Source organism: Petaurus breviceps, unplaced genomic scaffold (genome assembly GCF_028583685.1).
Source record: "Petaurus breviceps papuanus isolate PSGF00001 unplaced genomic scaffold, PetGlider_PUasm1.0 64, whole genome shotgun sequence".
In the NCBI taxonomy this organism is placed as follows: Eukaryota; Metazoa; Chordata; class Mammalia; order Diprotodontia; family Petauridae; genus Petaurus; species Petaurus breviceps.
The window spans coordinates 3348241-3365137 of record NW_027186428.1 but is presented as its reverse complement, the minus strand read 5'-3'; the positions used below and the strand labels follow the sequence as shown (position 1 = coordinate 3365137).

Genomic DNA, 16897 nt, shown 5'->3' with positions numbered 1-16897 from the left:
TAAGTCTCATATCAAGGTCCTTCACCATCCCAGTTCCTCTACACCACTGTAGAGTATCAATGTTTGTCATCTTTTCTCATCTGACAGGTATGAAAATTTTGCTTTAATTTATATTCTATTTATCATTCAGAGAAGTCTTTCATATAGTTGTAACTTCCATTTCTTCATGCTATTATTTTCAGTGTATATGGACACAGACACCACACAGAGTAGTTATTCATACTGGCAGGTATTGGGGGAGGTGACCTTGGTATACACATTTTATATCCTTTATTCCTGTTCTTTTTCATAAGTTCCTTGCTGCTACCTATGCATAATTAATGAAACTTTTAATTGCCCTCTGAGTGATGATGCTCAATTTTAACCTTCAGAAATTGTAAAATTCCACATTGATCAAAGCCATACTACAATATAAAGTGAAACCACAAAAACCATCTACATGTTTACATGACACTTAACAAGAATCAAATCAAAGTGGAATTAGGAGAAAGATCTTTGCATAATTGGGGGACTTTAAAAATTATAAATATGATTACAGATAACATATTAACATGCATAGATCTTGGCAAAGGTTGAGAACAGCATATACTGACAACAACTTCATATGAAAAAGAAAACAAAGCCAAAGACAGAATTTCGACTGAACTCCTAAGAGGATACAGAGCAAATGTATATTGTTACTTGCAATTTATTTGGTATTAATTTTTTTTTACTTCTCAATACATTAAGGGCTTATGTATAATCTTTTTCACTTAGCACATTTATTTGATCACTTTCAGACAGTTAAGTTTATAAATTTGGGTATAAGTAAAAGTTATGCCACATGTTCTAACAATTTGAACATGGGAGGTGCGGTTGGGGCCTTAAAGGGGAAAAATCCTTGAACATTTAGGAAATAAGACAAGTAATCCATAAGAACAAAAAAATCACTGGCAACAGGAAGTATCTAGATGAGATGGTGTACCAGGAAGTTACTGTGGATAAAATCAGTTCAATTTTGTGGCTTCATCCATCAATGCTAAGAGTGAAACAATCTGACAGAGCCCATTAGTCTCTCAAACATTTTAGCCCTGATGAGAATAAGATGGTTGGTTAAATCATCCAACTGGCAGAGCATGAAATTCAACAAGCATTTATTAAGCTAGGACATGGTATATTAAGTCAAGGCTAGGTATGAAGGGAGGAGAAATCAGCATGCAGGAAAATGGACTATCAAAGGAACCAGGGGCCACTGACAAAGCAAAGTTCAGATTCAGTGTGAAAGGGTAGGAGAGCTAGAAGATCATAGATTAAAATACTTAAATTAAAATACTTAAAATACTAAAAAAAATACTTGATCTTATAAAGAAATTGTGATGTAAATAAATACTCCTTAATTTACCTCTTTTATAAATTCAGTTTTTCATATATCTAATTTTCTTAGACTGGGGCATATGTAAATAACCTTAAGTTTTAAAATGGTTTGTTCCCAAATTTCACAAAATTAAAGACAACTCTTCTAAGACTCAAATAGATAAATAGAAATATATACATGTATGTATACACATAAGCATATACATGCATATACCGGTATACATATGCATTGCACACGTGTATATGCACGTGTGTGTACAACTGTGTACATGTGTATAATACATATCAAATAAAAGCTGGAGTATGAAGGTCAATCTTTCCTCAAGAAAAAATCGTTATTAAGACCTCAATGATTGCTTCAAAGAAAAAAATTTCACATTAATTCACATTTCCCAATTCTATCATGGCTCCATCCATGTGTTATCCACTGATTCACTTAGTGGCAGGTACCAGCAGGAACTCAAGTTTATCAAAAGTTCCAGGACCAAAGAAAAGAGATGAGAAAGGTCATGTGCTAAATCATATGGTATCAGAGGTTTCATCTTGACAATCCTCAAAAAATGAAATCTAGCTTATCAAATGAATGGTTGAATAGAATTGGCTAAAAAAAAAAAATGCAACAACAACAATGTGCAATTAGTGGTCCTTCCCATATTGTATCTAAAGACTAAAGCTGGCATCCCAAACAACAAATCAAATCAAAACTCTCATACCTCTTTATCCACATATTAATATATCTTAGCAACAAGAGGGGAAAAAATTTTTAACTTTGAAATGTGGTATGTGGTCAAAATATTTTATATGAAACTCAGTTACTTCATTTACATTCAACCAGTACTTATACTATATAACAATTTGCAATTTAAAAAAATGCTTCCATGTATTCAATTTGATCCTTTACAGTAAAAACAAATAATTTTTTTTTCAAACTTACTTCATCAATGAAGACATGAGTGAATTCTGCCAGACTTTTGGCAAGCACTATTTTCTGAAGCAGCACGCCAGTGGTCATGTAAATTAACTTTGTGTCTTTGGTAGCTATTTTCTCTAGTCCAACCTAAAATGGAAGGAGAAAGAAGGAAACAGGAAGTTTAAATACTTAAGTGGTTCATGTCAATTATTAAAAACTATTACCATTTCCATTTGGGGGTAATTATCTTGTCTTTTTTGTCTTTTATCATCCAGCATAAAATTCAGTGGCAAGTCACAATAAAATTACAGTTCGGAATTCCTCTGTTTGGAGCCTGGTTTACCTAATCATAAAGGCACTATCCTTTCTACGTGCAACATGTCTTGTTTTGTTGGGGGAAATTTTGTTGTTGGTTTTTTGTGTTGTTTTGTTTTGTTTTGTTTAAAGTCTGGCAATGATGAACATTTAATCATCCATTTATTTGGAGAAAAATAAAAAACTGTTGATTAAAATTTAATATTTTTTAAATATCTTATATTTCTAATCCATAAACATCTGGTAAAATTCAAAGGCTTGCAAAATGTGTGCTATGCTATTACATGATATAGGCTAAGGAATTAAAGCAGAAATAAAAATTTACTTGCTTTCGACAATAAACTTACTTGATATCCTACCAAACCACCCAAAGTCCAAGATCTCTCTTTACTGATCCATCTTGCAATGCTGCTGGCCCCTATTTTTCGTGGCTGAGTAACCACAATGTTGCAGTAGGCAGACCGGCGAACATGACAGTCCAAGACATACTGAGGAAGCTGGGTGCTTTTTCCACTACCAGTTGCACCATGAATAATTACAACTGAATTACTTTCTATCAAGGAAATAACCTGGAATTAGAAAGGGGGGAAAAATCACATTCTCTTCCATGGACAAAAACTGAACAGAAATGGAAACTATTGTCCATATAATAACAATGTAAGCCTATAAAACATAAGATAACAGGGTTAGAAAAACATTAAAGATGATCTAGTCAAGGTGCTATTAAACTTTTTTTGTCATGGACTCCTTTGGGGATCTGGTAAAGCCTAACCCCTTTTCAGAATAATGTTTTTAAATGTATTAAATAAAACACATGGGACTACAAAGGAAATTAATTATATTTAAATATAAGTCATCCAAATATTAAAAATCAATGCAAGCCCAAACCAAATAAAAACTGAATTTTAATTATTCAGTTTTGTACTATCTACACTACAATCTCTCTCCCCACTGGTAAATCTATATATTTAAAATAAAATTTAAATGTTTAATGGAATAAGATTCTTTAGAACCATAAAAAAAATTACTAACATAGCCTGATTGCCACTGTTTGGGTTTTGGTTTTTTTTTTGCCTTTTGGAGGGCAATTGGGGTTAAGTAACTTGCCCAAGGTTACACAGCTAGTGTTTTTGTGTAAGTGTTAAGTGTCTGAGGCCGGAACCGAACTTGGGTCCTCCTGACTCCGGGGCCCACACTTTACTCACTGCGCCACCTAGCTGCCCCGATTGCCGCTGTTAATAAAATTACCTAACATGTAAATTATCTTTTGTTAAGTACATAAAAAATGTACTTACTGAATAACTGTTTCATAAGATTACAACAGAGAGAAACTTTATCAAAGAATCTACACTTTTACATTTATAGACCTGCAGTCATTGAAAGAGTTTTGAGGAAAAGGATGTCAGAGGTGAAAGACCAAATACAAATGAAAGTTATAAGTGAAAATCTATAAAAATTAAATGAACAAAATAAATTTACATATAGCTTAAGTGCAAGGATTGTGTCTTTTCTGTCTTTGCATACCTTACCCCTACAACATGAAACATAATGCCTCTCAAGACGGTAGTGGATGCTCAATAAATATATGTTGAATAAAAACATAACCCCTTTATGCTGCGTGACTAGAAAAAAGCAAAACTGAGAAGTGGCATAGTACTGAATCAAGTGCTGGACTAGAGAATTCAGCAGAGCTGGGTTACACTTCCGTCTCAGATATTATTTACCAGCTGTATGACCCTAGGCAAGACAGTAAAGCTCTCTGGGCTTCAGTTACCATAAAATGAACTCCATGATCTCAAAGGCCCTGCCCAGCTCTACATCTATGATTTATCTATGGCTGCTTCTTAATTTAAAACAAAAAGTCACATTTATGTTAAAATAAATTGCTTACCTCTTCCTTACACCGATTTATAGGCAAATCAGGATATTTGTAATTTGTTTCTGGGACAGATGGCACACTGCTTGATTTATATAAAGGCTGCTTTGGACCTGGGAGCAGGGGGGAAGGAACAGCAATAAATTATTTTTTTAATTTACATTATAATATGCAAATGAACACTTTTTTCAAGATAGAAGACAACTTGGAAAATTCATCGGCCATCCTATTTACAATTTAAACAAGATGGCTTGAAAGTTACATACTGCTTTAAGGGAATTATCCCTAGATATCAGAATATGGGCTATGTTTAGGAACCTAGTATAAAAGAGAATTTATTAATTGGCACAAATCAAAATAAAATATATTACCAAAAAATTGCTTCTTAGTATAAATCTAAATTGCAATAAATCACAAGTTAACTATCTTCCCCTGCTTCAAGAGTCAGTAAGCCAAAAACTCTTTAAGTGCACACACTAAGGGTCATGTACTATGCTAAGCTTGGGGACACAAAGCACTCCCTGGTCTCAAGAAATTCATAGTCTAATGGGGATAACAACAGGCAAACATCTATGTACAACCACAACATAAACAATGGAGATAATCAAAGGAGGAAGACAATACCATTACATGGGTCTAGGAAAGTATTCTTGTAAAAGGTGGTATTTTAACTGGTTCTACTGTTCAATCATATGGCATGTTCCTAGTTCCATCATCTTGGCCATTCTTCCAGAAGGCCTCTAGATATCCATTTTAAAATTGTGATTCCCTAGATGAACACAGTTTTCTAGACATTGTATGACCAGGGCGGACTGGTAGGGCCCACACATTTCTTGTCACAGTACACAGAACACTGGGCATGGAGTCAGGAAGACTCATTTTCCTGAGCTGAAATCTGGCCTCAGACACTTACTAAGCTGTGGGAGACTGGGCAAGTCATTTAACTTCGTTTGCCATTTCCTCATCTGTAAGATGAGCTAGAGAAGGAAATGGCAAACCACTGTAGTATCTTTGCCAAGAAAACCTCAAATGGGGTCACAAAAACTCATAAAACTGGGGCTTCTACTGCTAACAGAAGTCAGGGAATCCAGGAAGTAGCAGTATGGAAGAAGAGCATTCAAAGGATGGGACACAGCCAGCAATATGTCCAGAGTCAGTATGTCTTCTTCGAAGAACAGGAAGGCGGGCATTGACACTAGACCACAAAGTACATGGAAGGAATACGAGCTTTAAAAGTCAAATGGAGGATTTTACATTTGATTATGGAGTTAATAGGGTGCCACTATCGTCTATTTAATGGAGAGGGTGATATAGTCAGACCTATGCATTAGGAAAATCACTTTTGCTGTTTTTTTTTTCTTTTAAAAATGTATTGTTTGGGGCAGCTAGATGGCCCAGTGAGTAAAGCGCTGCCCCTAGAGTCAGGAGGATCCGAGTTCAGTTCAGTCCTCAGACACTTAACACCCACACAAAAAAACTAGCCGCGTAACTAGTTCTAAACTAGTTACTAAGTTTTTAAAACTAAGTTTTAAAAAGTTATTTTCCATGCTTACTGAGTAAAGTAAGAATTTTATTAAAATTCAATTAATTAAATGTTTATTAATCACAAACTGAATGTATCAGGCTGTCAGAATATACACAAAGTTTAGATGAAAACGAGGTAGTTATGGTCCTCATGAATGTGAGTGAGCTCAATTTTTTTTATCTCTTCTAAAAAATTTACTAAGCCTAAATTCAGTTTCTACAAACTATAAATGTCCACATTCTAAGAACTTCTTTGAAACTTCATTTTTCTTTTCTTTTTTCAAGTAAAACAGAACTTTTATTACATTAGTATAAGGAGCTCCAGGTAAGCTAGCTAATACCTTCTATAATACAAATTCTCTAAGTTAGAGTATGCTTGGGGCAAAAAGAGGTTAAATGACCTCTCTATGATCTATTCATCACAGTAAATCACATCATAAACGATCTAATACTTCTGATCACTATATCTATGATATTTCAATTTGTAAGTAGTTGCTAGATTACTAGATAACCCTCCAAATAGTTATTTAATTGACAACGTAGCTAAAATACAATTATTACTAAAAAGTTCCAACACTAACAAAACATTTTTAAATTTTTGTCCTCCTTAAATACTGGCAAAATTAAGCAGAAATAGGGAAGATAGATTTTTGTAGGATTTTTAAAAGGATTTTCTGAATTCCTTCAAAGGATTTCAGATTTGATGTTGCTCATTCTTTTTTCTAATTTTACTTTAAAATTTATGGCTTTCCTGCTCTCTGATATATACATATGTACAATTAGTAATAGTCATGTTTCTCTGCCAAGATAGGACACATTCCTTAAATCTAATTTAGTTGGTGAGTTCTGTAGTCTTACACATCAAGACAACCATCATTTTTCTTCCTCAACTAGAATTATATCCCTTTGTGTACTGAGAATTTCATTCTTAAGTGTTTCCCATCCTTTTGCAACTCATTTTCCCTGCAGAATTTTATAGTTTCTGGGATACTACCAATCTTCTCTCTGGATCCTTTAAAATCAGTCTGCTTTCCCAAAATCAGGGTTCCACTGTCAGACTGTGCCCGGCTTTTTTTTTACTTCCTTTAACAAAAACTCATACTGGAGGCGTGGCTAGGTGGCTCGGTGAGTAAAGCATCGGTCCGGAGTCAGGAGGACCCAAGTTTGGTTCCGGCCTCAGACACTTAACACCCACACAAAAAAACTAGCCGTGTAACCTTGGACAAGTTACATAACCCCAACTGCCCTCCAAAAGGCAAAAAAAAAAAAAAAGCTCCTACTGGAACAGCTAGATGGGACAGTGAATAGAGCATCAGCCCTGAGGTCAGGAGGTCCTGAGTTCAAACCTGGCCTCAGACACTTAACAGAAAAAAAACCTAGCCATGTAACCTTGGGCAAGTCACCCCCACTGCTCTACCTTCCCCCCCCAAAAAAAAAAAAACAAAAAAAAAGACAAAAAAAACCCTCCCACAGAGTCATGGTTACTTTCCTCAGAACATCTCAACATTTCTACCCCCAGCAAGAAGTTCCTTCCTAATAGCAAGAATTGCTACAAAAGTACTACTTCTCTCTTATCCATTTATTCATGCTATGCACTATGCTATGTTCCCTTTTAGATCCCCTAGATTTCCTCATAGATGGGTAGTGCTTAAATATGATACCACCCCCTAACACAAACCCCATCCCACTTTACCTAACCTTTTTCAGTATGTTATGCAAACCCAAAACCATATTTCAGTTACAGAGTTCATTTCTTTCCCTCTCTCCCCTTACCAAAGAGATCAATGCTTTTTCCTCAAGATGGAGCTAATAGTTGGTTTTCCCTTGCTTGCTGCCTCACCTTTGGGCTTGTATACAAACGAATGAAGCCACCAATTTTACCACTGAATCCTTTCTTGGATTTTGTTTCTGTGAAGTTCCGGTGGTCTCAACTGTCATTCGTCCTACTATCTCTATGGCATCTAGCTTGGTGGATATGAAAAGGCAGTTTTCTTCCTCCTTCATCCTTTTGAGTTTTTAACCCTTTTGATATATATACAAGATGCCAAATAAATACATCATTTGAGGCACTCTGTCCCTGATCTTGAGCTGATCACCCCTACATTGTAAGCCATGGCCCAGAAATCCAAATTCCTTTCTTAGTGACCACCTCTCAAGCAGCAGTCTGTGTCCTCCATCAATCAGTTCTGCTCTTCTGCCTCCCTCACCTTCAAGAAGCACAAGTGAGAAGAACAATACCTAGAGCTCTTGTCGCTTACCAAAATGGTGGTCTTGTTTCTCACCCATGATGTGAAAGCAATCTGGGCAACACTTTGTAGAGGCCCTTCTGGCAACCAGGAGTCATATGTCATTCTTTTCAATGAGCCATGGAAAGCTATTTCTTTGATATATGCACAAGAAAAACAGCAGACCTCTTTATTACTCTTGGGTCAGCAAATAACTTTCTTGATCATCAATGGTGTTACAAACGACAACTCTTAGATCCTCCTGACCTTACTAGACAATAACCTTACCCAATGGTTTCAGTGGCTCTGCTTTATCATTCCTTGGAGAAACTGCTTTCTCCTCAGATCATACAGCTCCCTCCTATCTAGTAATTGTTTCAATTTTATTCTTTAATGCCAAGTCTAAAATTTTATTTTTCTTTCCCACAGGTAAATAATGCAAGTGATAAGAGTGATGAGCCCAGAGTCAGGAAGACCTGAGTTCAAATCCAAATCAGCCTCAGAAACTGCCTGGTTGTGTGTCTATAAGCAAATCAACTCATTTCTATCTGTCTCGGTTTTCTCAACTATAAAACGAAGGTAATAACAGTCCTCACCACCCAGAATTGTTATATGAGGATCAAGTAACATTTATAAAGCATGTAGGACAATCCCTAGCATACAACAGGCACTGAATACATGCTTCATTCCTTTCTTCCCTCTCTGAATGGCATCCTTCCAACTCTCTAACATCCCAACAAATTCCAAGTTTCCTTTCTATCACTTTAGGTCCTTTTTTCCCATACTTAAGTCCCTTTTCCATCCCTTTCAGGGAAAATTTATTGTCCATTTTACCCTGGAATGTGTGTAAAGAGGCTTGAGAAACTTGCAAAACTCAAGTTTTCTCCATGTTCTCCTCTAAGAGGACTAGCCAACTGTTACTACATAAATGGCAGGTATTTGGCTATGACAGAAATGCAAATATCACCAAATCAATGTAAGGTACTGTGAAACTCCACCTGGTAGCCATCATAATTTAGATTCTTCGTTATCTTGACTTTTTCCAAAAGGCAGAAGGTTACGTTCCTCCAAAAGGATATAAGGCAATGAGATTATTTTTGAATTAAGGGAAGAGAGAAGAGAAAGGGGAAAGGAGTTACAGAGGATAATTGTGTATGTGAGACAGATAGGAAGGAGGTAAATTGGACTGAACTGATCTAGAACTAAAGGAGAAAATAAATATAGCACTTGCATAATTCCCTTAAGGGGAAGAAAGCTTAATGGAGAAAAGCCCCTGGGCCAGATAGGCCCAAATGTTTCAATGCTATACAGCACCAAGGAGAAAGAAATAGAAAGCTGTGGGACAGACAGGCAGGTAGGTGGCACAGTAGAAAAAGTACAGGAATTAGATTCAGAAAGACCTTAGCTTTAATCTGGCCTCAGATACTTAACTTTGTGCCCCTAGGCAAGTCACTTCAGTTTCCTTATTTCTAAAATGGGAGTAATAATAGTATCAACCTCATAGGGTTGTGATGAGGATCAAAGGAGATAGCATAGGTAAAGTTCTCTATAAACCTTAAAACATCATATAAATTATTATTATTATATAAATATTATTAGCAGTAATAAACAAAGTAGTTGAAAAGATGAGTGTTCAAAACTTGGAAAATAGGTATGTTAGTGATAAAAAAAAAATTAAACTAGTGCACAATAGCTCCTATGAAGCCAGGAGTAATACTTTGAGTTATCAAAGTATTCAGGATCTAAGTGTAGAATTTTAGCTGGTTATCATGGAAAAATAAGTGAACTGTGTACATATATGCTTATAGATCATTTTTAGGTTGCTAGTTAGGGACACAAATTTTATATAATGAAAACACATTCCATGAGGCAGAAACGTACTGTGTGAGAATTATTTCAGCAAAACACAATGTGAAGTTTCCAGGTCACTGACTGAAATAGTTCTAACAGAGCAAATCTTGTTACCAAACATACAATTTTTTTTTGCCAGGGGGAAGGTGGCAAACCTAACAAGCAGAAAATGTCTACATTCTATATCCCTGTCATCTTTATATCATCTGGATACAGGGCAGGTAAAATATTAATCCAGAGAAAAGCAAAAAAATCCAAGACAATCATGATAATAAAACATCCCAATGTAAAATTCAAAAATAATACTTATTTCCCATTAAAAGAAATTTCCCTGTGCCTCAACACAGGTGAAATCCTGATGATTCTTAATTAACTTCATTCTCTTAATATTTTTCCTTAAAAAAAATGACAGAAAATTATTCCCTCAAAAACAGTGGTAGAAATTTTACTATAAACAAAATTACAAATATAAAAAGTATGACTAGGACATGTCAAAATAATAAAAATACAAAATAAGGCCTTTGCTCTGGCCCTGAATAATCTGCTTATATATGATCTGAATATTCCCACTGATATTTTCATTTGAGACTCTGATGAGATCTCCTTGATGAGGTATAAAGAGAATCCCCTACACTCAAATATTTATTAACTCAGAGGATGATTAATAGTCATGGCAGTAGGGGATGATGGCTGAGCCATGGTTGCTGTAAACCCTGAGGTACAACTGTAGGCTCTGCCTTTAAAAGAAAGGGGACAGGACTATCAAAAATTGAACATATGCATAGATAGAGGGCACAGGACCAATTTAACAAGAAGGAATGATACTTAAAGGGTGAAATTAAGAGGTGAGAGAGGAATATAATGAGAGGAGATGGGGAGAGACAGAATGGGGTGAACTATTAGAGAAGAGGCAAGGGAGAATGGTTACAATGGAGGGGAAGAATAGGAAGGCAGAAGGGAATGGGTCAACCTTATTCTCATTGAATTTGGCTTGGGGAGGGAATGAAATGCACACTGAATGGGGTATATTACCCTACAGGAGAGTAGGGGGGAAGGGGATGAGAAGGGGGATGATGGAAGGGAGGGCAGGCTGGGGGGGAGGAAAGTTGTAAGCATCCACTTTTGAAAAGGGACAGGATTAAGGTAAAGAATGGAACAAGTGGGAGGTGGGATAGGAAGGAGGGAAATTAGTTCGTCTTTTACAATATATCTACTATGTTATTGTTTTGCATTAGCTACACGTGTACAACCTATACTAAACTGCGTGTCTTCACAGTAAGTGTGGGTGACAAGGGAGGAAGGGAATGAATCTTTAATTCAAAGTTTTAAAATCAAATGTTTAAATATATATGTACATATGTACTATTATTAATACTATTTTACATGTAATTGGGAAAAAAGATATACAGGCACTGGGGCATAGAGATCCACCATACCCTACTGGAAAAGCTGAAAGAGGTAAGGGAAAGAGCAGATTGAAGGAGGGGATATCCTGTGGGACTGCTATTTTGGGGCGGTGGGTAGGGGAAAAAAAGAGAGAAAATTTGTAATTCAAAATCTGGCGGAAATGAATGATGTAAATCAGAAGTTGATAAAGCATTTAAGAAAATAAATAAATAGATATAAATCCAGATTTTTTACAACAAAAAAAAAAAAAGAAAAAATTGAGCATAAACAGAGATCAGAGAGAGTAGAGCACTGACCAGACACCCAGAGCTGAGAGAAAGTTATACATGGTTGATAGACTTGGGTCCCAAAGGAGGAACAGACTTTTATTTCTACTTCACCAGGCTCACTGTTGAAATGAAAAGAAGTATGCAGAGCATTCAGAAGACTTTAAAGCACTGATAATTCCTTCCCCCATTCCCTTGATACAAGGAGTAGCAGATCAGGAGCATGAAAGAAGTGATGAAGTGACCAGACAGCAGTGATGGCATCGCATGCTGGTGACAGTGACAACAGCTGCTAGGGCTGGCTATGGATCCCATTCTGCCTGACAGGGGAGGTCAGCATTTCCTGCCATTGACCATACAACTGGGATAGGGGGGCCCCAACTATCTAGAGTTCTAGTTTACATAGGGTCCTATAATCAATTTATCATTTGTGACCTTGAGACTTTCTCTATTTGCAATAACCATCACTCCTAAGGGAAGGGTAAGGCAGTTACCGACCACATTCTCCAGCCAACGTCCATAACCTTTTTCCTGTTTGTACCTTGATTTATTAAAAATTATGCTGCATGAAAATTTTTTTTAGAAATATGCTGCATTCACAGCGTTAAAAAAAAAAAAAGATCAGGGGTGGCTACGTGGCGCATTGAATAGAGCACTGGAGTCAGGAGGACCTTAGTTCAAATTCAGCCTCAGACACTTAACACAAAAACTAGCTGTGTGACCACGGGCAAGTCACTTAACCCCAATTGCCCTCCAAAAAAAAAAAAAAAGACCAGTCTTTATGATAACTAGGGCAAGTAAAACGTTTTCCTTTTTCTTAAGAAATGAAAAAATCTGATCACAAGACCCACACACAGGTATACATATAATATATAGATATAAGATTTGCCTTTTAAATTGAGGCAAAATTAGAAGTTGTTTAAATGAAGTTAGTAAATTCACAGAAGAACCTTCCCTGCCAGTCTTTCCAGGCTCCTATATGAACTCTACAATCCTGTTTCCCTTTCCTGGCCTTCTTGGGGTTCCTCATCCCTCCTCTCTATACTTCTGCACTGGCTATCCCCAATGCCTGGCATACTTTCACTCCTAACTTGTGCCTCTTAGTTTCCTGGCTTCCTTCAAGCACTTTAAGCCAAAATGATCACAAAAAAGGGGGAAAGGACTCATATTTACAAAAATATTTGTAACAGCTCTTTTTGTGGTGGCAAAGAACTAGAAATTGAAGGAATGTCCATCATATGTAGAATGGCTGAAGAAGGTGTGTTATATGAACGTAATGGAGTACTACTGTGCTATAATAAATGATTAGCAGGAAGATTTCAGAAAAACCTGGTAAGACTTACATGAATTGATGCAAAATGAAGGGAACAGAACTAGGAGAACATTGTACACTGTATCAGCAACACTGTGCAATGTCAACTATGAAGATTCAGCTCTTCTCAGAAATACAATGGTACAAGACAATCCCAAAGGATTCATAATGAAAAATGCTATCCAAATTCAGAAAAGGAATGGATGGAATCTGAATCCAAAGTTAAGCATACTGATTTCACTTTCTTTTTTTTATGGTTCTTTGCTTTTGACTTGTTTATTCTTTCACAATATGACTAATATAGAACTAGGTTTTACATGACTGCACATACATGACCTATAATAAATTACTGTCTAAAAATAAGGCAGTGGTGCGGAAAGAGAAGGAAATAACCCCCCAAATTTTTTAAATGAATTATTTAAAATCATCTTTACATGTAATTGGGGAAAAATACTATTTTTCAAAAAAATATTTACAATAAATCCCACTTTCCACAAGATGCCTTTCTGAGTACCTCCAGTTGCAAGGTTTCCCCTTTCAGATTACCTTCCATCTAATCTTTATTTTTTATTTCTAGTTATTTTTAAGTTCACATTCTATCCTAAATATGTATAGTCAAGCAAACCAAATTTCCCCCATTGACCATGTCCAAAAAATTGAGAATTACAAGAAAAACAAAACCCATCAAAATGAAGTGTCAAGCAAAAGAAGTTCCTACACAAACCATACCCCCTCCTCCAAAAAAAATTTGTCAACCTGCACTCTATATGGTAGTAGGAAGCATGTTTCATCACGAGTACTCTAGAATTGTGATTAGATTGTGTAAATTATTTACAGGTAATTCCTCAGATAAAGGACTCATATCTCAAATATATAAAGAATGTTGTCAAACCTGTAAGAAGACAAATCATTCCCCAACTGATAAATGGTCAAAGGATATAAACAGGCAGTTTTCTGATGAAAAAAATTAAAACAATTTATAGTCACATAAAAAATGCCCTAAATCATTACTGATTAGAGAAATTCAAATTAAAACAATCCTGAGATATCATTTTATACCTGTCTGATAAGCTAAAATGATAGAAGTGAAAAGTGACAAATGTTGGAGCTGAGGTGGAAAAATTGGGACCTTAATTCAGTTGGTAGATCTGTGAGCTGATTCCAACCATTTAGAAAAGTGATCTAAATTATGCCCAAAGAGTTATTAAACTACCTGTACCCTTTGATCCAGCATTATCACTATTAGGTCTGTTCCCAAGATGATTAAGAAAAAAGGAAAACATCTATGTTCTAAAATATTTAAAGCGGCTCTCTGTGGTGGTAAAAAAGGGGAAATTGTGGGGATACCCATCCATTGGGGAATGGCTAAACATATTGTGGTATATGTTCATGATGGAATATTAACTCTACTATAAGAAATGATGAGCTCGATGATCTTAGAAAAACACAAAAAGACTTACACAAAATAAGCAGAACCAAGAGAACAATGTATACAATAACAACAATACTGTTTTAAGAACTTTTCAGTAAGCGAGTCATTCCATTATAAACACCCAAATTAAGTGCAAAGATCTTATGAAGGAAGATGCTGTTTGCATCCAGAGAAAGAACTGACATACATACAAATATACATATAAACACATATTTGTGTCCAATGGGTATGGGGGCAAGAAAGTTATATAACTTTGTTAGATATTTAAAGGAATAATAAGTTGTACATAATAGATCTGAAGTTTCTCTTTTTTTTCTATTCCACTTTGTTATGGAAATGCTTGTTTTATTTCTTAAATTCAGAATTTTAAAAAAATGTGTAGATTAGCGTTCCTAAGTCTTTCAAGATTGTTTGTCTCTACAATATTGTTGTTATTGTACAAACTGTGGTTCTGGCTCTGCTTAACTTCATTCTGCATTAACTTCCTATAAGAGGCTTATATGTGATGTGAATATCCAGAATGATACACCATTTGGGATCTTGAACATAACTCCTTAATTAAGGCATGACTGCTACCTCATGTTATCAACCCATCAAGGATGTCTCATCAAGAATGGTAGATCTGAGACACAACCTTTGATATGGTCTTTAAAGAAAACAGAAAGATCTGGCTAGAGCTGAACATGGGTAGAGACCACAGAAAGAGAGAGCTCTGAGCTGAGAACTGACATAGTTCAGTTCTCTTGGACTTTGGAAAGGGGATACCTGCTAATTGGTGTCACCCTCACCAAAGAACCTGTCAGACCCAGAAAGGTCAGCAATGGAGTAGCAACAATTCTGGGATATAACCTCCTAAAGAGGGAAGAGAGAGTTCATGAACAGTGCTGACTTCTTAGACCCAAACTCCTGGAAGGAAGAGTTCTTAGGTGGCTATGTCTTCTAAACCAAGGAGAATTCCAGGAACAAACAGGAGCCAGACCTCTAGGGATAAAGCCACCATGGGGACAAGCAGATCAGTTCCTTGCCCTTTATTAGTACTGTGAGTCAGAAAGGAGAGCCTTTCCCTTTCTCTGGTCCCAAAACAGCAAAGAACCAAATGGCACAAGAGATTATAACTGTCTGAAGGCAGTAGTAGAATGGCTAGTATCCCTGGATTCAGAGGCAGGGGAAGGAATTCTGAGTTCCTGTAACATAAGAGTACAAATTGCAAGAACCAGAAGTTCATTTTTACTGTTTCCCCAAACCAACAACTCGAATATAAATAACACTTTCCCAAATAGTTAAAACTCTATAGAGGTTCTAAATCATATATAATTATCTTTTAAAATTAGTGAATGCAAAGATAAACAAGTTTTTAAAAAAAGTAAAGCAATCCATTTTGAACATTCCAGACTGATTCAAAGACTGGGTTTCTACTAAAAAGTATGTAGTTAAGTCTCTTCTACAAATACAAAGTACGTATAGAATAACTAAATTTCAACAGCTTAAAATAAGTTCTATTTTTATTATTACACTACGGTATAGTTTTAAGTATTAAAAAGAAGGAAACATTTCTTTTTGGTTGACTTTTCTTGACATTTTCTTTCTTTTTAAGATTCTTTAGGTAACAAACAAGTTCTTTAACGTACATTGGTTTAGCTTCCTATTCGCTTACAGAGCCTACCAAAGTAGTTTACTTGAGATGATTGGCTTTATATAATTTTCCAGAGTTCACAGACTTAACAGAATGCAGGAATCACATTAGGTTTATAATTAATACTAAAATTCAAACTTCAAAGATAACATGTAAAGATTGCAGGGTTTTACATTTAATTTTGTTCAACTTCAGCAGTGAGTATACTTCTATGACATTAAAGTTCAAGAACAATTGTGGCATATAAAATGTGGGAAGGCATTATCTCCATTCTTTTCCATGAAGTCTTTTTATTACTTCAACAATAGTAACACAGTAAAAGAACATTCAATTTGGAATAAGAAGACCTGAAACAAAACCCCAATTCTCCTACTAGCCTTGTGGTTGTTGTTCAGTCGCTTCAGTCATGTCCAACTCTTTATGACTCCCATTCAGGGTTTTCTTGGCAAAGATATTAAAGCAATTTGCCATTTCCTTCTCTAGCTCATTTTACAAATGAGGAAACTTAGACAAACAGGGTTAAGTGACTTGCCCAGGGTCATACTGGCAGTAAGTGTCTGAGGTCTGACTCCAGGCCCAGAGTTCTACCAACTGTGCCACCTAGCTGCCCACAACTATCTCAGTAGGCCTCATTTTATCAATCTGTAAAAAGAAAGGGTTGGACTCACATCATACTAAACCTGAACACTTAAAGAATACTATGTTCAATCTTCTGCACAAATATTTCAAAGGCCACTACCAAATTGGAACACACCCACAAAGAGGCAACACAACAACAAGAAGAATGGAGATG

The 16897-nt window shown here is 35.9% G+C and overlaps 1 protein-coding gene across 1 annotated transcript in view; it reads right to left on the bottom strand.

The window, feature by feature from the left end:
• TDRD9 (tudor domain containing 9) overlaps positions 1-16897 on the bottom strand; it is a 239348-nt gene that overhangs the window by 154459 nt on the left and 67992 nt on the right. The window contains exons 5-7 of the mRNA XM_069103712.1: positions 4470-4567; positions 2926-3147; positions 2288-2410 (exon numbers count right to left, since the gene is read on the bottom strand). Coding sequence (XP_068959813.1) covers positions 2288-2410; positions 2926-3147; positions 4470-4567 — 443 coding nt within the window. The remainder of the gene's footprint in view (positions 1-2287; positions 2411-2925; positions 3148-4469; positions 4568-16897) is intronic.